Consider the following 21861-nt stretch of genomic DNA (forward strand, 5'->3'; position numbering starts at 1 on the left):
ATTTCAACTTTTGTATCTCATAGTCATAAAATAAAAATGGATGCATTAAAAGCTCATGGATGCTTTACCTTATGGGACCAAAGAAATGTTTACATTCAAATATTTTTAAATGAAAAGTCCTTGGTTACTGCTGTGATTTCTTATTGTTCAATAAGAACAGTATGAAGTGACTTCAAGGCTTCATGTTCTGGAAGTTAGATTCCCAGTCCGGTGATTGGAGAGGTGGTGGTAGCTTTAAGAGATGGTGATTGGTGAAAGGTGGTTAGATCAAAGGGCTGCTGACCTCAGGAGGAAGTTCTTGGAAGACCTTCATTAGTCCTCACTTGAATTGTTATAAAATGGGCCATTCCTGAGCTTGGTCTTTTCAGTATATGACTGTTGCCTTTTCTACCTATATCCACACTTATGACTTGCTGAGGGAGCCTTCAGGTTGGCTGAGAGGATGTTGGTGTCGTGCTCCTGAAGCTTCAAAATTGAAAGTTAAATAAAATGCTTTTATGTATGGCCACTAAGCTTCAGATATTTTGTTATTTTAGCAGAAAATGAAATCATTCATTTACACCATTTTTGATATATAGAAATATTCCTTAACTTTCTATGAACTATGAAAATGTTTAAACATCCTGCTAAGAAAGATAAACTCCTTTGTAATTAAAGGTAAATTTTCCTAAACTTTTCATTTGCCACATTTTCAGTGATTTTTAGGGTTTTTTTTTAGTAAATGCTGAATATTCATAGTGACAAAGAAGTCCTTTGTTGCATATTTATTAGATATATTTGAAAACATAAAAGTTGAGAAACTCAATGTGATGTTAAGACTTTTATGAAATCTGCTCATTTCTTTCAACTAGATGAGCTATTCTCAGTATCTATTCTAAATACATAATTCATTCCTATTATTTCACCAAACCTCCATCTCAAGGTGGTGGTTGAGCTGTATCCCCTACTTAGCAGGTATATGGTTTGCCACTAACTTAAGCTGTTACTCCTACCATTTCATTACAGTAACTGCTACATCAGGGGTTCTGCGTTTTTCAAAGATATGATCTAACCTTTCATTATTTAAAGTCCCTAGTCTCTCTCATCTCCTTAATAAATTTATAATGACTGATCAAAAGGTCATTGTCATTAACTCAAAGATATAGCTAATATTAGAGAGTCCAAGGTTTATATCTCAACGTAATGATGAAGGACAGTCTAGTCAATGGCAATGCCCTTCGACTGCTCCCTCAGAGCAGAGCAGTTGTGTTAACACATTACTTTCAAAGGAAGGCTAAAAAAAGCATTCTGAGTTGGATTATGGAGGTGTATAAGTTTATTAAGGTTGACATAACAACCACACAGTCTCAGCGGTGGTAAACAACACAAATGCATTCTCTTACTGTCTATAATCAAGATGCCAGCAGGATCATGATTTCTCAGACTCAGGCTGATTCCTGCCCTGCCTCTTCATATTTTCTGTTGTTGGAAATCCTTGGTTTCAGATGCATCACTTTAATCTTGACCTGCACAGTCATATGGTATTCATTCTCATGCCTCTAAGAAATAAGAAAATTCTCAAATTTCCCTTTTCTTATAAGGACACCAGAAATACCTAATTTTGAACACAACTAATTCAACATAATTTTATTTTAACTTGATTATAACTACAGAAACCTGATTTCTAAATAAGACCATATTCACAGGTACCAGGTAGACATTATTTTTAGTGGGACATCGTCTGTCTTAGAGTCAGAAAGGGACTAAAAACACTAGCTAGGGATATATATTCTTTCAAAATGATATACCCAATCATTTGAAAGAATACAAAGAAAGTGAGCAAACTAGCTATCAAGTGAGAGAGAAAGAAAAAGAAATCCACTATCTACAGATTTACTCCCTGAATAGCAGCGAAGGACAGAACTGGGATGTTGTGAAGCCAGGATCCACGTGTTTGTTCCAGGGCTCTCACTTGGGAGGCAGAGGCACAAGCACTTGGGATGTATAACCTTTCTTTCTCAGGCACATTAGTAGGGCTGGATTGCATGTAGAGCAGTCAGGACTGACACTGACACCTCTGTGGGATGCTGATATTGCAGGAAGTGGCCTTACCCACTATCCAGTAGTGCAGGCTCTAAAGGATAATTTTTTATATATATTTTTCATTTTATTACTCTTCTGTGATACAGTTTCATGGGCTCTTTGCTTTCTTTTATTACTTCTCCAACCCATCCCCAGTGATTTCCCTATATTATTATAATAGTATAGTTCTTCATAAACAGTTATAAGTTCATCATTCTGCTCTTTAAGTGTATCCTGATACTGTGGCCTTGGATAATGCCAGAGAGTCTGGCATCCTATTGTCAAGATATATTTCACAGTTTCTTCGAGAGTCCATCTTTGATCTGGAAATAGAGATGCACACTACATTGTATTCTCACTTCTGGATATGAAAGTCTCAATTACACAGTTACGGTACATCCCCTTAGATGAAAAGCCACAAAACAAATTGACTACAGGAAAAAAAAAAACAGAAAAAAAAGTAAAAAAAAAAGTTTAATGACATGCTACTGAATGACTGATGTGTCAATGAAAAAATGAAAAGGAAAATCAAGAACCTTCTTGAAGTAAATGTTACTGTATGACCTATGAGTCAGTGAAGAATTTAATATGAGGAAAAAAAAGCTTCTGAAGAAATTAAAGTAAAAACAAAAACATCAAAATCCATGAGATATGGTTTCTGCTCATCTTTGTTGGTGTGCTGTATCTCCTGTGGGAAACAAATAGATGGATTTTTTTTTTAAATCCAGCCAGCTAATCTATGACTTTTGATTGATGAATTTAAGTTGTTTACATTCAGGGTTAATATGGATAGGTGATAGTTTGGTCCTATCATTTTAGCAATGGGTTATTCACTGTTTGATTTAGTCTTCTGTTGTCATTTTACTGGGATGTTCTCCATAATTGTCTTTGGTTTTGGTGAGTGCTATTCCTATTCTCTGTCAAGAGGACAGCTTTAAGTATTATTTGTAGAGCAGATCTGAAAGAGGCCTATTTTTTGAGACTTTCTTTACTGTGGAAGAATTTTATCTCATTTTCAAAGATGAAGGAAAGCTCTGCTGAATATGTTATTTTGGGCTAACAATTTTTCCCCTTTAAAATCTGGAATATGTCACTCAATTCTCTTCAGGCCTGTAGAATTTCCTGTGAGAGATTAGCTGTGAGTCTGATTGGGGCTCCTCTAAACCTTAATTAATTTTTTTTCACGTGCATATTTCAGGATCTTTTCCTTATGTTTGACTGAAGAGAGTTTGATTATCATGTATCATGGCAATGATCATTTTTTGTCAATCGTATTGGGAGTGTCATGCCCCTTCTGTATGTTATTTCCCAAATCTTTCTCTGTATCAGGGAAGTTTTATTAGACACTTCAGTGAATACACCGTTAAACCCAGCTTCTATTTCTGTGCTTTATGGAACTCCAATACATCTTATATTGGACCTTTTTGTAGTGTCTCTTAATTCTTTGATACTTTTTTGGCATGAGTCAGCTCCATTCCCAGCTTTTAATTATCTCCCCATTGTGGCAAGAGGCATTGTCCAATGTTGAGATTCTTTATTCTGCCTCATTCATTCTGTTGTTGAGGCTTTCAACTGAATTTGCTGCATTGTGTCCTTCAGTTCCAATAATTCTGCTTGATTTTATTTCAGTGTTGCTATTTCCCATGTGACATATTCCTTAAAATTCCTGTATTTCTTGATAAGTTCTTTATTCCCCAATTCCTCTATGTATTTCTCAGTTAACTCTGAGGTTGGCAACGGCTTTTGCCCCTTTTGTATGAGAGTCTTCAGTAATAGTCATTGTGCTGTCTCTTCTGCTCTTGGTCACTGCACTTCTGGTTGGCAGATTCTTCTCCTTATGAAAAATTTCTGAGCTTTTTCATTCACAGGATATAAGTTCAATTTTACTGCTTGCATTTAGTACCCCGTTACCCATTGGTAGTCACTTGTGCCCTTGCATCTAACAAATTTTAGACCTGGGCTCTTGTATAATGTTTCTATCAAGGTCTCTGAAGCTCCAGAACTTTCTTTACCACTCTTCACCTCCTGTAATTCTGTGCTGTGGCTGCACTGTTGCATGTACAATCTTTCTCCCATGCCTGGTTTGAGCAGTTCCTAGGATTAGGGAGAAGTCAGGTGTCCTAAATATCTGAGTTGTTTGTGATTTGGATCTTGCAGGAACTTGCTGATCTTTAGGTTCTAGGGCCAACTGGATCTATTTTGGGTGGGATCCGTAGGCTGCTAAAGTTGGTACTACTTTCCCTGTGGGACCAGTGCATGCATGAGCTGGAAGTTAGTTAACTCACAACTTAACATATGTGCAGTTCACTCTTGTCTCTCCTGTCTCACAGCCTTTCACACACTGTGCTAAATGGTGCCCAAAATGGCACTGGTGGAGTTGTGGATATGCTGACCATTAGGTCTGGGGACTACCCGGGCCTATTTTGGGTGGAACCTGTAGGAATCCATGTATGTGCAATGCATTGAGCCAGAAATGATTTTGCTCCTGGCTTGGCACAAGTGCAGCTTCCTGTTGTCCTTCCAGTACCACAGCCTTTGCCACGCTATGCAACATGAAGCCTGATGTGGCATTGCTGAGGGCCTGCATTTTGAAATCCACCCCATTCTACGCTGTCTGCTCAGGGTCTGCTGCTATGTCTACTCCTCATCAGATCAAACAAAACAGCAAGACAAGCGGTTCTTTGCCTGGGCTGTTCTCCTGAGCTCCTGGTGAACCTGGCTGTCGTGGAATTTTGGCTATTGGTGGAACTTGGATCACCACTTGCTGACTGCCCACATTTCTTTTAAGATACAAGATCTGAAGACCCCATCTTAATTGGCATACTACAGAATTATCCATCAAGCTATTACAGCTTAAATGAAAAATATGACATTTATGAATGCTTGCTATACACAAAGAATTGAGCAGGTGTTTTTCGGATGCTATCATTAAATAACTCACAATTTCATAGCATAAGAATTTAAAGCACAATAGTTTTATCCAATTATAGAGGAAATGTAAACATCTGGTGGTATTCTCAATAGATATGTGGCACATTTGTTTCAGACTCTTAAATGTTACTACAAAAATATGCATGCAAGAAGGGCTCAGCACAGTAGCCTAGGGCTAAAGTCCTTGCTTTATATCCTCTGCAGGATGCCATATGGGCCCTGCTTCCCATTCTGCTCCCTGCTTGTGGCCTGAGAAAGAAAGCAAGAATGGCCCATAGCTTTGGGACCCTGCACCTGTGTGGGAGGCCCAGAAGAAAATCCTGGCTCCTGGTTTCAAATGGCTCATCTACAGCCGTTGTGGCCACCTGGGGAGTGAATCAACAGATGGAAGATCTTCCACTCTGTCTCTCCCCCTCTTTGTATATCTGACTTTCCAACAAAAATAAATAAATCTTAAAAAAAACTTTAAAAAATGCAAGAATACTTTGTTAGACCTTGTCTAATAACAGATTCATACTCAGCATAGTTCTCATATTTTACACAAATGCAAAATGGAAAACAAAAACATTAAGTTAGATAAAAAACACAATTATGAATACATTTTCTCTTAAAAATGAAATATACAGGTTAGTTAGGATTTTATACGCAAATGAATTGGACATACTGGGAGATTTTTTTAAATTCATTTTTTAAATGAAAAGGTGGCAGATTCTTTAAAAAGATTTATGTACTTTTTTATTGAAAAGTCATGTTTTAGAGAGAAGAGAGACAGAAAGGTCATCTCTCTCCTGTTCACTACCCAAGTGGCTGCAACTTCCAGAGCTTATCCAGTTCAAAGCCAGGAGCCAAGAACTTCCTCCAGGTCTCCCACACAAGTGCAGGTTCCCAAAGCTTTGGGGAATCCTCCACTGCTTTCCTGGGCCACAAGCAAGGAGTTGGAAGGGAAGTGGAGCAGCCAGGATATGAACCTGCACCCATATGGGATCCCAGTTCATAACAGGATCCAAGGTGGTGGATTTTATCCAATTTGTTCATTCTCTATTTGTAACCCCACACATTCAGGCATGAACAGTATACACCCACATATACACACAGAGGAACTGAGCATATGAGAATATAAATCTTTATCTTCATTTTACTTTAATTAATCAATAATATTTATAAAAGGACCAGCATGCAATGTTTTAGCGCAGCTTCTAGTCTTGGCTGTGGCAGCTTTGATCATGCTGGTTGTTAATGCACCCGAAAAGGCAGCAGATTCCCCAAGTGTTTGTATTCCTGTCTCTGTGTGGAAATTGATCTGGAGTTCCTGACTTCTGAGTTTGGCCTGATCCACGGCAGCCTGATCCAGCAATAGCACTCCTAGGAATATATCCAGAACAATTGTTTTATGAGAAACCAACATGCACTCCTATGCTCATAGCAGCACAATCAGTAATTGCAAAAACATGGAAGCAACCAAAATGCCCATCAACAGAGGATTGGATAAGAAAGCTATGGTTCATCTACTCCATGGAATACTACTCAGCTATTAAAAAAAACAAAATGCAGTTCTTTGTGGCCAAATGGGCCAAACTGGAAACCATAATGCTAAGGGAAATGAGCCAATCCCAAAAGGTTAAATACCACATGTTTGCCTTAATTTAAGATGATATGATGTTATGTATAACATGTTATGTTTTGAATGTTATATGTTGTGTATAAACTAAATTGAAGTATAGGTGAGGTGGTCACAGAAGGTGGCTGGGAACTCGCATTTACTTTCAACATGTTGGTTACTCATTACTATGTCAATTAATTCCATAATGATGTAAGTTTTTGTTGATGGTATGATGGAGCTTTCAATTGACTGGGATAATACTCTGCTAGCTCTGTCTTCAGACCAGAGAGGGCATACCTAAGAAGACGTTGAACTTGACTGGACAATAAGATGCTGGACTCTATGTTTGGTGTAGGCTTGCAATGGGGGAATCTCAACTGAACTTGAGCTGTGGTTATGCAACAAGGTGGAGGAATCCACCATGGTGGGAGGGTTTGGGGAGGGGTGGGAGAACCCAAGTATCTATGTAACTGTGTCACATAATACAATGTAATTAATGAAATTAAATAATAATAATAAAAAAAAAGCAAACCAGAAGATGGAAACTCACTCTCTCACTTTCTCTTTGTCTTGCTCTCATTGGTTCTCTATCTCCTTCTATTGCTTGGTCCCTTAATGAGTAAATTTTACAATGTTGGGGGGAAAAAGAGAATGGTGTAAGCTAGGAGAATTTTTTCTTTAATATCCTTTTATTTTCAAGGGGCAGAGATAGCATTCTTCCCAAATGCCGGCAATGGCTGTTGCTCTGTTGGGGCCAGAAGCAAGGGTCATCAGACAATCATGATCACCCACCTGAGTGTCAGAAACCTAATTCACACCGTCACAGCCTCCTCCCAGAGTCTGCACTCCCTGGGAAGCTGGAGTTGTGAGCAGAGCTACTGAATCTAAGCATTCCAATGTGACATCCCACGTTATCTATTAGCACAAATGTCCACTCCTGAAGAATTTTAAGGAGACGAGTGGTAGAGATAGTGGAGTATATATAAATAGATCAGCAGAAAAATCAACTTCATGTTTAGTTGAAACTTAATTTTCTGTTCTGTTTATTACATCTGGTGACAAACGTAAAAAAATCACAAAGTCATAAACACAAAGAACAGATATTTGTTTTTAAGTTACTACAGAGCTATTAATAGGAAACAATATACATGTTTCTATTTGCTTGTGTTGTGACTTAAGGAATCCTTCATCTGTGATTATATTTATCCTTTAGTACTTACTTTAAAATAATTGTAACTAAAGGTCTCTGAAAAAAAAAATAGCACCGACCTCTAAAGAAAATACTTAAAGCAACCAGAAACAGTCAATAAGAATGGAAGACTTTTACATGGTAAATATGCATTTCTCTAGTCTGCCTCAGAGCAATTTTTAGAATCAAGGGAAATAATAGATCTTGGAGGACTCTGACAAGCTTAAAATATTATTTAAAGGTGAAATACTATCCTCTGAAAGAGTACACTGTATTGCTCTTTTATCCTAGATATTAAAAGAAAACTAAGAAATAATGATAATGGGAAAATTTATGATAAATTTATTATATTTAATGCCACAATAAAGACCCATTCTTCATAATCACTGTACTTCTTTATGATCAATTAGGGAAGTTCACATGTATAGAAGTACGATTCCATCTTGAGCGACAAATGGGATACTACCTGATCCAGATGTACATTCCCAGCCTCCTCATTGTTATTCTATCCTGGGTTTCATTCTGGATTAACATGGATGCAGCTCCAGCCAGGGTGGCATTGGGAATAACCACAGTGCTGACTATGACCACGCAGAGCTCAGGCTCACGGGCTTCTTTACCAAAGGTAAGTGTTCTGGGACAGCATACATGTGCTAGCTTATAGCCTCACACAAATATCTTCCGATATTTCCTGCGAGAATGTTATTGCTCGTGATTGATTTTAAAAGCAGTATGCAAATAGACTAGAAAACTTTAAAACACTGAAACAGATGAAGGAAAAAATTCTACAAATCACTGATATCTACTATTTCACATTGTCTTTAAATGTTATTTAAACATCTGTGACATTCCTATGCCTTGTGAAATTCCACAATTGTAAATATTTAAAAATATATTGAAGCATCTACTTTTCTGAATCTTTGGAGTTTTTTTAAAGATGATGCACTACTACATTGTGTGAGCAAACCATAATTATTCAGTCTCAACATCCTATTATTTATATAATGAATGTTATATATATGTAAGTGTAAATACACATTTGCTTATAAATATGAGTGTGTATAAATATGCTATACACATTTCATGTGTATTCATAGAGCTTGATCTGTTGCATTGATTATCTGTGTGCACTGGTGTTTACTGCCAATTAATCTCCAAAATAAATAATAGAATTACACACCCACAAACATTCTATGAGAATACTTGGAGAGCTACTCTCTCAGACAAATATGGTGATGATTTTTGTGGTATTTTTTTCCCTTTGGTCTGAAGTAACCATTAATATAGGAAACATATACCTAATATCTTGAATACAGTCTGTGTTGAGTTGCCAGAGTTTGTGTAAAACTCGTCCTTCTGTGAGGTTGGCAGAGGGCCCAGTCTTTCAACATTACTTTCCATATTATGTGCAAAAATAAAATGTAAGAACTACTCTCATCCACTCAGCCACACAGATTTTTAAAATTATTTTTCTCTTAAAATGACTAAGAAATTTCCATTATCTAAGGTAGTAATTCTGTGAAACCTTGAGCGAGCTTCACTATTTTTCCCTTTTGAAGGATGTACTTAAATGTGTTACAATTACATAAACTTTGCTTGTATATTTTATGCTTTTTGCTGCATCAAACACACTATAAATCTGTTGTGATGGTTTCTTTTGCCTTTTTCTAGGATCTGCATTCTGCAATTTACTTGATTAGATTAAGATGCCTAGATTTTTTTGAAATATGAAACAGAACATTTTTAATTCAAAATATAGCTTAGCGTAAAACAATGCTTAATATTTAAAAATACTTATGCTGCCTGACTAGGATTTAATGATTGTCTTTGAAGTTAATGTCTACTTTCATCAGCATTTGATTTTATTTTCAAAATTGCCCATATTAACTCATTTCATAAAATATTACCTATGTGAAAATTGTAAATGCATTTATAATGGAGCTAATAAGTCTCAATCTTTATGTGTAAATGTCTCAAGGGCTGCCAGTAATAGTGAGAACTGCATAGTTAACTAGTAAAGGAAATTTACTTATTGATCCTTTTCACAGACTAAACAGAAATGAAGCTCATTTGTTCTATAAGTCATGAACCACAGAGAAAAGAAGCATATTGCTTCTATGAGGCATGACAGAAAGCATTTAAATACGGAGAGCATGGTAGAATTGAGTGATCATAGGCATGAGTACAAATGTCAGAATCATGATAGCAACAAATATTATAGAATGATTAAAAAAAAGGTTTGAAATGGCTTCATACTTTTTCTCAAAAAAGAGGAATAGCTTCTTAAAAGAGGAAAGAAGTTTTCAACCCTGAGCATTCAATTATACATGAATATTGTATCTCTCTGCTCATAGAGATAATACCCACTGGGGATGTGATGACAGCTTTAGCTGTGACTCACAAGAAGAGTGGTTTGGTAGAGTTACAGCCGAAGAAAAGGTGACCTGAGACTGCCCTTGGTGTGCAGTGGGGTAAACTGCTTCTTGGGGTACCCACATGACATGCTGGACTGTCAGTTGGAATCCTGACCATCCTGCAGTTCTTACTCAGTTTCTTGCTAATGTGTCTGGGAGCCAGGAGATGACAGCCCAATCACTTTGCATTCTTCACTTCAAATACAGACAGAAGTTGGATACATATTTTGAGCTTTGTGACAAGTAAGAAGTGAGAGGTTGGACATACACAGTTTTAAGTACTACAGTTTAAGAAGGCATACACCAAAAACCCAGGAGAAACAAGAATTAATCTTTTTGGAAGATACCACTCAAAATGATAGAAATCACTTAAAATACAATGTGCAATAAATGCAGTATCATAATATACAATACAATATTACAATGTAATTCTGATTATGTGGTGGGAAGGCTTAGAAGAAAAACAGGAGATAAGGGCTAATGGTTGCATTTAGAAACAGATATCTAAAACCATATTCCTTAAGATCTGCTGTTTTAAATTGTCACAAAAGAATGAAGTGCCTAAAAGTCCCACCATTAAAACATTTATCATTGGGCCCTGCATGGAAATCTAATGGCTAAAGTCCTCGCCTTGCATGGGCCAGGGTTCCATACAGGAGCCAGGACCCTGCACCCATGTGGGAGACCTGGAGGAAGCTCCTGGCTCCTAGCTTCGGAATCAGTTGTTGCCACCACTTGTGGAGTGAACCAGCAGATGAAAGATCTTTCTGTCCCTTCTTCTCTCTGTGAATCTGACTTTCCAATACAAAGAAAAATAAAAATCTTAAAAAGTGAGAGAGAGATCCTTTTTCATAGGGACTAACTACTGACCATATCGGTGTTGGCACACTCTTTCTGTTTTTGCAGAGTTACGCTTTTATAAATATGCTTCAAATACATTACATCAGAGGTCTTTGAACACAGAGCATCTACAAAGGCATGCATACACACACATACACTGTGTACACTGTATATCCTCCCATACCAAGCTATAACCTCAGAAGCGGTGTCGGAATGTCTAGATTCTCAGTTCATTTAAATAGTAGCTCTTACTACAATACAGTGTGAGATTTGTTGGTACATTGGCTATTTCAGTACACTTTCTTTACTACCATTCTGCATAACAAATAAACCCCAGATCACAATGTTTGACAATTATTCTAGTTTTCATATCTGTAACTGTGTACGATGGCCATGGCTGATATTAGATCAGTTTGCATGGACTTGGTTCTGGGTTACAGAGTAGATTCAGGGATGCTGCCTCTGTATTTTTGTTTTAGAACCTCAAGTCCCAGTAATGAGTTCTTTCAATGGTTGTAGGCAGAAGAGCACAAAAGCAAGCAGAAACATGCAAGGTTTTGGCTCAGAAACACCCACTTGCTTCTGTATTCATTTCATAAATTAGACTGCATCTCATGACCAAAGCCAGTCAGTAGGGTATGTGCATGCATCCACATGGAAGCCTTGTGGAGGAAGGGAACAAAGACGATTGCAAACAAATATTAATATCTAGTCCAAGGAAATGGCTGCTTTAACCTGTCTGCCTCCCAATGTTTTGCTTGTATTTGCTGGTACATACTCATCAAAACAAGAGGTGAAGAATAGATGAAGAAGAGAGAGAACAGATGGCCGTTTAACTTGCTGCACAACACCGGCCCCCAAATTTAAAATTATTATACAGAATTTTGGAGTAGAGAGAACTGTATAACTAAATGTACTACAATATTTTAAAAGAAAGATTAAGCGTGTTGTTAAAGAGATCCGAAATCAAATATCAATACACAAGGATATGGCACAAACAGAGAACACCTCAGCATACTTCAGAGGAAATGAAATTATCTATATTCCTGAGTCAGTCACCCTTTCCACAGGCCAAATTACTCATCACAATTTGTTTGCAACTCTGAGGAGCCAGTGGAATTCTCCAAATTGCCCTTAAACTGAGAAAAAACATCCTTTTCAAAAGCTACTTAAGATAATTAAAGGATATTCTGTGTGGCTTCTTTTTTAAGTAAGTTGGATGGTTTTAGAAATTTAGAGAGAGAGAGAGAGTTCTTACCCCATGATTCAGTAGCCCCCAGCGAGGCAATGGCCAGGAGAAAGAAGCTGGTGAGCACTTTAACAGGAAACCAAAATGGGAAACAAAACCAAACCCAGAACCTAAGCACTGCGGGAGAGGATGCCGGCTGCCCAAGTGCTGTTTTGAAAGTTGTGCCAAGCTCATGCCAAGACTCTTTCCTCTCTAACCAACCTAATCACATTTTCTATTCCGGATAGCCTTAACAGTGATGAAATCTTAAATCATACATTTCCTCAACCTGTGCCTTTTGTTTCAGAAGTACATAGAGTGGAAATCTCTTCCACTTGACTTGCTGTGGAATTTTAAAGTACATTTAGTCACATAAGCTGCGTTTTTCTTCTACAGGCATGTAACAGGGTTATATTGCTAAGTTCTCTTGGAGTCAGGGTTGATTGTGACTGGTTTTGGCTGATAAATTTCAGTCAAAAGTGACCTATGCTATGTATAGCGTAGAATGTTGATTATCAGGTCTCCTACATAAGCAGAGGCCCAATGACCTGGGCCTTTCTCGGCTGCTTTCTTAGGCTATAGGCAGGGAACTAGACCTAAAGTGAAGCAGCTGGGACAAACAGTACCCATAATGGGTGCTAGTGCTATGGATGAAAGCTTGCTATGCCACGACATAGGCCCCAGAGGCAGACTTTCTAATTCGATCGAGAAGATGTGTTTAAAGAGACTAAATTTGTAATATCTCTTTATTCAGACCAAAGGAGAGGTGTGTGAGCCATTGAAAAGTTTTCATTGCATAAGAATTTGCATGTCGAGAGATCTAATCAGGAAATAGAAACGTGAAGTTGGGAACACAGAGAAGAAACTGGATACATAAGAACAGAAGTCTGAAGTATGAGAGAAAGAAAAAGGCAGAGACATAAGGCCAAGAAACTTGTGAAAAGCAAAAGGAACCCACAAGAACACATGGTTGTGCCAATGGAAGGAGACCCGAGAACACTGTCTCCAGAAACTGTGGAAGAGCATGCTTCCAAGAGAAAGCATGCCTCCATGGGAATGCCTACGAATGGCTTCCAGGACATAGGTCTCCTGACAGTGCATCTAATTCACAAGCCGTTAGGCTTTATTTTCTCTCACCATGGTATTCAAGGAGTAATACTGAGAACAGATTGAGCCTCATAGCAGAATTAGGAAGACTACTGGCACACAGTCCAGAGGAACACACCAAACTGAGTGGCACTGTCCCAAAGAACAGCAGGGAGTAAGGAGTGCACAGAAATTAATAATTCTGAGTCACAGGATGGCGCGTTGTATGCCGTGAGCTACTGTGAATGTGATGGAATCACAACTGCCATCTTCATTTTGAAGCCACTAACTGTAAAATGCCAAGCTTCCTAGTTTCTGAGTTTGTTTGTACTTGGAGATGAAGCTAGCCTGGAGGTGAGAATAAGTTGAAACTGGTGAAGGAAATCAAAAGACAGGATGAGAAAAAACAAGTTTTAAGAGTTGATCCCCAAGAACTACTCACAATTAGCAAAACCTCAACAACAATGTTTCCATATATCTGTTGTCACCAAAAACATTTGTTGAATTAATTTAGAAATTAAATGTCTTATCCAATCTCTGACTCATGCTATAATAGATTCAGGATGCTAAAGAATGTATACAAACTTTATGAGTAGTATTACAGTTCCTGAATAAAGTGGAACCTTTGCTTTTTTCCTATTGAAAATTGTGTTGGTCAGCAGAAGTCACACTTAAGTTATGGTCAAAATATTTCATACATAAGTTAACAGCCTTTCTAACCATCAAGAAAATAATCCCAGCATAAAAGAAAATATTCTTTTTAAATACCTCTTTATTTTTATTGGAAAGTTAGAGTTACAAAGAGAGGAGACATGGAAAGAAAGATCATCCATCCATTGGTTGACTCTCAAAGTGGCTGCAAGGGTAGGAACTGAACTGATACGAAGCCAGGAGCCAGGAACCTCTTCAGCATCTCCCATAAAAGTTCAGGTTCCAAAGCCTTGGGCAGTCCTCAACTACCTTCCCAGGCCACAAGCAGGGAGCTGGATGGAAAGTGGAGTAGCCAGGACATGAAACAGTGCCCATATGGGATCCTGACACATGCAAGGTGAGGACTTTAGCCACTAGGCAATCATGCTGGGTCCACATAAAATATTCTAAACCAAGGTATTAACAGAATGATTCTTCAGAAAGTGGATCTCGGGAAGGGGTGGGGAGAATCCCAGTGCCTATAAAACTGTGTCACATATTGCAATGTAATAAATATATATATATATATATATATATATATATATATATATATATATATATATATATATATATGTAAAAAAGGACAAATGAAATGGGAACAGATTCCTTATATTCATGATGGAACTTACATCATTAAATAGCATTTATGACTGTTAAAAAAAAAGAGAAAGAGGATCTCCACATGAGTCATCCATGTTTCACTCTTCCTCCTGTATTTGAACATTTGATTCCTTCATCCGTCTGTCTATATTACCCAGCAGGTACGGATACAGGTACTGCAGACAGTTGTGTTAATGGGAAAAACAGAGATACTATCAAGTGGAAAGGTAACAAAGAAATGAACAATGAGAGTGCAACATGTACAGACAACACAGTAATAAGCATGGGTGGCATGGGAGTCTGAATTAGATTTGGATAAAGCCCGGTCTGATACCCTGAAGAGCCAGTTGGGAAAGGGGCAGAGAGCTTTTTCCCCCCTACTCTATTTAGTCTTTCCTCCACCACGACTTTTCCATGAATGTCAGAGTGCTTATCCTTTCACAGTGCAACCGAAGCTTCATCAAAATTTCCACAGGTTGGCACTTGACTTAAAAACACAGATGGGAGGGAGGACCCAATGTAACGGCCTAGTGCCTAAAGTCCTCGCCTTGAATGCGCCAGGATCCCATATGGACGCTGGTTCTAATCCCGGCAGCTCCACTTCCCATCCAGTTTCCTGGGAAAGAAGTCAAGGACAGCCCAAAGCCTTGGGACCCTGCACCGGCGTGGGAGACCCAGAGGAGCTCCTGGCTCCTGCCTTCACATCGACGCAGCTCCAGCCATTGTGATCACTTGGGGAGTGAATCATCAGATGGAAGATTTACCTCTCTGACTCTCCTCCTCTCTGTAATTTGGACTTAGCGATAAAAATGAATAAATCTTTGAAAAATAAACAAATGGTACCAACAGCATAAAAGTAGCCAATTTTCAAAAATGTGGGATGATAATCCTTAAGGCAAATGAAAGCCAGGTCTGAACCCACTCTAACTTTCTTCCTCCTATATGCACATGTTCTGGGGAAAGGAATTTTAATGTCTGTTAGAGGGAAGCAGGCTTCCAGATATTTTACCATTTCCAAGTTAAATGGAACAATATCTTGCCCCTCATAAAGGTTAAGAATATTTTTAATTTGAAATCTTGGTAAATGAATGAACTTTCCACATCCAAGCTGAGATATACAGCAAGATGCTGACATTGTTTGGTGTGGCATCTTAACTCTGGAATGCATGCAGATATCCATACAAACCAAAATGATAAGAGGAGGCATTAATAAAGGATATTTTTATCCTTGAGCAATTGGCACATACATAAAATTTTGTTTGATTATAACATCAAATAACTGCATCATCAACCTAAAATCATAAAAACTTTTTCTTAAAAATCCACTTGAATGATTACCTTTAAAGGACAGGGGTTTGAATATTTGTAGAAAATCTGGGCCTAGCACTCCCTTGTATTAATCCCTTTCTGTCTCTTTCCTTTGTGTTATTTTTCATTTTAAAATCATGTTGTGTCCTTTCCATTCCTTCCCATGTCATTTCCTTCCAATCTTTGTGGTGACAGGGAGGAACAAAATCTATGGAGTTCTAGCTTAGGAGAAGGTGGTTGACTGGGGCCAGGGGAACCAGGAGGAAGGGTGAATCCACGTGGCAAAGATTCATGGATCACAGTACAGACAGCCAGGACTAAGGCCAATGAGGGCTTTACCATCAGGACCTAAACTAAGCAGGCGACTGCAATCAATAAGGTTCACACTGAGAAGGAGACCACAAAAATGGAAACATTAATTATACTCGGTATGAACAATCAAATACATGTTGACAGTAATGAGAACCAACTTTCACACTTGTGGAAAGCAGCGTCACATATATAGAAAGTGTTAAGTCTAGGGTGAGCCATGTGCTGTTTAGTTAGAATTAGAGATGTTAGTAGGAGTTTACGTGTAATGAATAGATACAGACAGATACAGATGCTAAGTTTTATGTATATAGCAAGTGTACGTGTGTCTATGTCTTAGATCTGTCCAGGGACAGGGTGTAAAAGAATGCCACCAGGAAGCATTTAGCACACCTGGAGCACAGATCATGTTTTAAATATGGGTTTCTTATAAATAATAAATGACTATAAATAATAAAGAATTGACTGCGACAGGAAATGTACAAGTTGAGCCTGAAATACCTTGTACCAGAAAAAAATAAGCAAGTGCTAAAATGATGACTTGTCATCACTTCTCAGACTTTCGGCTAAGATCAAGTATAAATGATGATTTGTCAAAAAGATCCAAGGTATCAACACCTAGGAACTCATATTTGCCTAAGCTGGGATAAAGTTTTCTATGAAATTAATAGATAAATATAGAATATACTAATGAATAATGTAACTATCCATTGAGTATATTGATTTAAATAAATCAATGAGTAAACAGATAACTGTGTGAGACAGGAAACATCCTTACAATCCAATGTAAACAATAAATGGATGAAAATGCTGAAACTAGAAAACCACAATTCCGTAACTAGCATTATAATAGCTTCCAGAAAAACTCTTCAATAATTTCTAAATCTAGTGTAGGAAAGCTGAAAGAATAGTAACAGAACATTTACATACATTCAACAACTCCAGATATAGGAATATTAGAATATATGAAATAAGAAATATGGGCAACATGGAAATGGGTTGTTAGTGTTAGGTGTTAGAATTTTACTATGGGCAAACTCTTGATTTTATTGTTTTAATGATATTGTACCCATGAATTATACTCAAATATGAGGGGAGTTCAAAGTTTATGGGGAATGAAATTTAAAAATACTATAGAATTCTGTTTCCTTTTTTGAAGTAACCTGATAGTTTGAAGAAGCTATTAGATAATTATATTCAAATATTGACAATTGAGTTACCTAAATTTTTTTTTAATTTTCTTATAACACTTTCAGGGTTAAAATCCTTCAATATAGGCAGCAAGTAAGAATTTTAGTACTCATTTTTAAGCACATTGAAAAAATGATCTTACTTGAATTAATTAAATCTTAAAATTTTAAAATGTCAAATGAATAAATGAAACTAAAAAGTCAGAAGTATTCTGTATATCAACATTTATATGTTTCAGAAACTATGTTGTTCTAAAACTAAAATTATATTTATATATGTTATATAAAAATTATATTTATGTCTGCATGAATGCTAATTTGAAGAAAATTTAACAAAAATGTAACTTTTAAGCCTGATAAATTTTCAAATTTTGAAATATTCATATTAAGAAAACATTGTCAGGCCCTGCGGCATGGCCTAGCACCTAGAGTCCTCGCCTTGAAGGTCCCGGGATTCCATATGGGCGCCGGTTCTAGTCCCTGCGATTCCACTTCCCATCCAGCTCCCTGCTTGTGGCCTGGGAAAGGAGTCAAGGATGGCCCAAAGCCTTGGGACCCTGCACCTGCGTGGGAGACCTGGAAGAGAGTCCTGGTTCCCGGTTTCAGATGGACGCAGCACCGGCCGTTGTGCTCACTTGGGGAGTGAATCATCGGACTGACAGATCTTCCTCTCTGTCTCTCCTCCTCTCTGTATATCTGACTTTGTAATAAAATAAATAAATCTTAAAAAAAAAACATTGTCACATACTTTATTTTCATCATACACTATAATTCAGAAGCAGATATAACATTTAGTTTGGTCTCAAATAAATTAATAGCATTAAATTTATGTGTTTATTCTCTGTTTCTCCTTGACTAGGTTTCCTATGTCAAAGCTATTGATATATGGATGGCAGTTTGCCTCCTCTTTGTGTTTTCAGCCCTTCTGGAGTATGCAGCTGTAAATTTTGTGTCAAGGCAGCACAAGGAACTTCTAAGATTTCGACGAAAGAGAAGGAATAAGGCAAGTGATTAAATGTATTGAGTTTGGTGAGATATCGATTTTCACTGCCAAGTACATTGTTTTTAACAGAAATTTACAGAGAGGACATTGGGAATGGATGTTTTATAAAGTGTCACAATAGCTTCGGAGAGAAAATAGTGACACATAGCTGTATTCTAAACAGTAGATGTGGTGAAAGAAGAGCTTTATCAATTTTTTCTTCTGCACTTCCTGGAATAAAAGCGTTTTGTTTCAATTTTAAAAATGCAGAATTTCTTACCTGAGATGTTAGACTGTTTCTAACAGCTTCACTTGTTGTAATTCATCAAATACATTTATTAAAAATGTCTCTTATTTGGAGATAAGTTCCTTTAATATATTCCAACAAATACTGCTTATCACTTATATGATGGTAAGTTTATGCAGCTCTATGTAATCATTTTATGCCTAGTTTCCTATTCTTGACGTTTCTGCTGAAACCTCATGGAAAACACAAAGCTATTGTTGCTTTGCTATCGTCTGATGAAAAATGAACTTAGAAGGAATTTGGTTAAGAAAATCATCATAACATGAGAAGGTGTGGAAATAATGTTCTAATTAGATTTGGATGCCAAAAATGGGGTTTTCCCCTCATTTTGTTCGAACTGCAGTGGAACCTCCCTTTACACATTTCTAGCTTGGATCCACACTTTTCCTTGTGTGTGGAAGAGTTTCTAGTAAGAGTTTGATTCCTTCTAATCTGAGTATCCTAAATGATATTTCAAAAATGGATGGATTTCTGGGGCAATAGAGTAATGTCAAATTTACAAAGAATTATGACCTGGATCTGAAATACTGAAATAGTGAAGTCAAATACAAATGTGAAGCATAATGAGCTGGTGCATGTATTGCAAAATGTTAAGAATTTTTTGATATTCCAATTTTAAAACTTTCTTTTTGAATTGTGAATTATATATTATAATTCATACATTTTAAAATTTTAAGGCCCTAAGCTTTTATTTCTCAGTACTTCTGTCTACTCAAGGTTAAAACCATCCTAAAATAATAATTAGTTATTTTCAATTGGCACTCAAAAATCTGTCCCTGCTCTAATCATTAACAGCCAAATGGAAACCTCAACTCTGGGTAATTGACTTATTTCACCCGGCAAAAAATAGTGTTTGAGTTTGCATTTGATTAAATCTTTATGAAAACAAAAACATACTATTTCTGTATCAGATGCATTTTGCAGGAGAGATTATCTTTTCATTATCTTCCTGTCCCACCTCTACCTGCTCTTCTGGTCTAATTACATTTCCTAAGTCTTTGTAACTTTTTTATCTCTATTTTCTCTCCTTCTTTGTCTTCTGCCAACTACCCACTGCTTACTTTCTACTTTCTCTCATGATCCTTGGCATTGCCTAAAATACTGTAATAGGGTAAATGCTGTATACTGGAGTAAGGTAAAGTTCTTATGTTTATTTCCATTTAGTGTCTGATGAAAACAATTTCTGTCTAATGCCGATAATCACAAACTATGCAGTATTTATATCCCTATCATTATGATCAGCTTTTTCATTTTAATTTATATCTCTTTATCCTCTTTTCTCTCCTTATGACATGTATAAGCCTTGTGCTACAAATACGAAGATTGAGAAGTATTACATATAATGGTGTCTAAATGGGAGAAGTCAGAAAACTTAGATATTCTATATTCCCTATCCAATCTACAATAGTCACAGAATCCACTGGATAAAGTTATAAAATTCAATTTAAAACATTTAAATTCTTGTCCCTAATTTTGATATTTGGATAAAGTGCCTTTCCACTTTGGTTTACTGCTTTAAGTGTAAGTTAAAAATATCTTATGTCTTCTATACTATTATTCATAAAGTGACACAAAGATTAATTTTTCCAGTGAGTGCTATTCTGGGAATATGTAGAAATTCAAAAATAGCCATGTCTCTTATTTCTAATGAGTACTTGAAATATTCAGGAGCAAATGTCATGAAATGTAATCAAAATTTATTGCGGAAAGAAGCTAATTATTTCTAAGATCTTTCACGCTTTAAAGTAGTTTTCCTGCCTATGTGAAATATCTACTGATACATATGTATGTTAAACAGTAAATGTGATTAGAACCAATTATGTAATTATATTTAATCATTTATGACTTGATTCTCTGGTTTCTCAATCCCTGTTGGTCCACTTTACCTTCCCACAGACAGAAGCTTTTGCACTGGAGAAGTTTTACCGTTTCTCAGACACGGTAAATTGACTTTCTTAACTCTAAGTAGAGAAATGCGGTCATCAAGGAAAAGCAGACAGCACATTCCGCAGCAGGACAGTGTTTGGTGGGGAAGCGCAGCACTGCTCATACTGAAAGCCAAACACCACCTTCCTTTTTATATAAGAACCCCAATCATGTCTTCCCTCACTAAATAAAAGACTGATTGCAGAGAGTAATATCCTTCATATATTTACAGAGCAATTTTACTGTCCAATAATTTTCAGGATATAGTGAAGGGAAATAACATATGCATCTTGTAATCATCTCCATAGAAGGAACAATTTTATACCTGAACAAAATCAAAGTACATGGAAAACATCCATGCAATCAGTTTCTAAAATTAGCTGATTGAAAGACATCAAAACAGAGTTAGAAACTGCTTGGTACAATCAATGCACATTTAGAAACCATTATTACTGTTAAAATATGATGAGATTATTGTAAACAAAAGTTAGTGTTTTCAGAATTCTTTTTTTACTCTTTGAGAAGCAAAGAATCAGCAATAGAGGATAGGGACTAAGAGAGAAAAACAGGAACAAAAGAAAGAGAGAGAGGGAGAGAGAGAGGGAGAGAGAAAGGGAGAGAGCATATATGTACTGGTTCACTCCTTTCAGATCTGCTTCGTGGGCACTCTTGATGCCCTTCTATGTTAGCATTGAGAAGCTGAACTTAGGAGTGCAGCCAGGACTAGAACTCATGCAGAGTGTGTCAACCACTGGGTCACATGACTCACCAAATTTTAGCCTTGGTGAACACATTCCTAGAGATTTGTGATTAACCAGAGATCACAAGGATGCATTTCTAAGAATTATGACAAAGTATTTAGACAGTTAAGAGTAGAATATTGGTCATAGATTATTTGTCTTGTAATACTTAGTATACCAAAACCATGGTTCTGACATGGGAACTCACATACCATTTGCTAAAATTTCTGAGACAAAATGTTTTAATCTAGCTTCCCAGATGATACTACAAGGTTCATTAAGAAGTTCATGGAAAATATGCACTTAAAAAAAGTGTGCAAAGATTTTTAAAATGTTTGGGCATAAAAAAAGTTTCCTCTAATTTTTGTTAATTTTTTCAAATTTCTTCTTACTAAATATTCCTGGTAAGCATAATGTTAAGAGATGCTCACCTTTCGGGTGCTATTGAAATCCATTAATA

General features: G+C 36.9%; 1 protein-coding gene across 4 annotated transcripts in view; it reads left to right on the plus strand.

Annotated features, from left to right (window-relative positions):
* GLRA3 (glycine receptor alpha 3) overlaps positions 1 to 21861 on the plus strand; it is a 123156-nt gene that overhangs the window by 92759 nt on the left and 8536 nt on the right. Inside the window, exons 7-9 of one of the 4 annotated variants that reach the window (XM_004579034.3) lie at positions 8192 to 8406; positions 18306 to 18449; positions 20632 to 20676. In XM_004579034.3, the coding sequence (XP_004579091.2) occupies positions 8192 to 8406; positions 18306 to 18449; positions 20632 to 20676 (404 nt within the window). Of the gene's footprint in view, positions 1 to 8191; positions 8407 to 18305; positions 18454 to 20631; positions 20677 to 21660; positions 21674 to 21861 lie in introns of all 4 variants that reach the window. The other 3 variants (XM_058670411.1, XM_012931395.3, XM_058670412.1) reach the window with 3 other exon arrangements.

This window comes from Ochotona princeps, chromosome 11, assembly GCF_030435755.1.
Source record: "Ochotona princeps isolate mOchPri1 chromosome 11, mOchPri1.hap1, whole genome shotgun sequence".
Lineage (NCBI taxonomy): Eukaryota > Metazoa > Chordata > Mammalia > Lagomorpha > Ochotonidae > Ochotona > Ochotona princeps.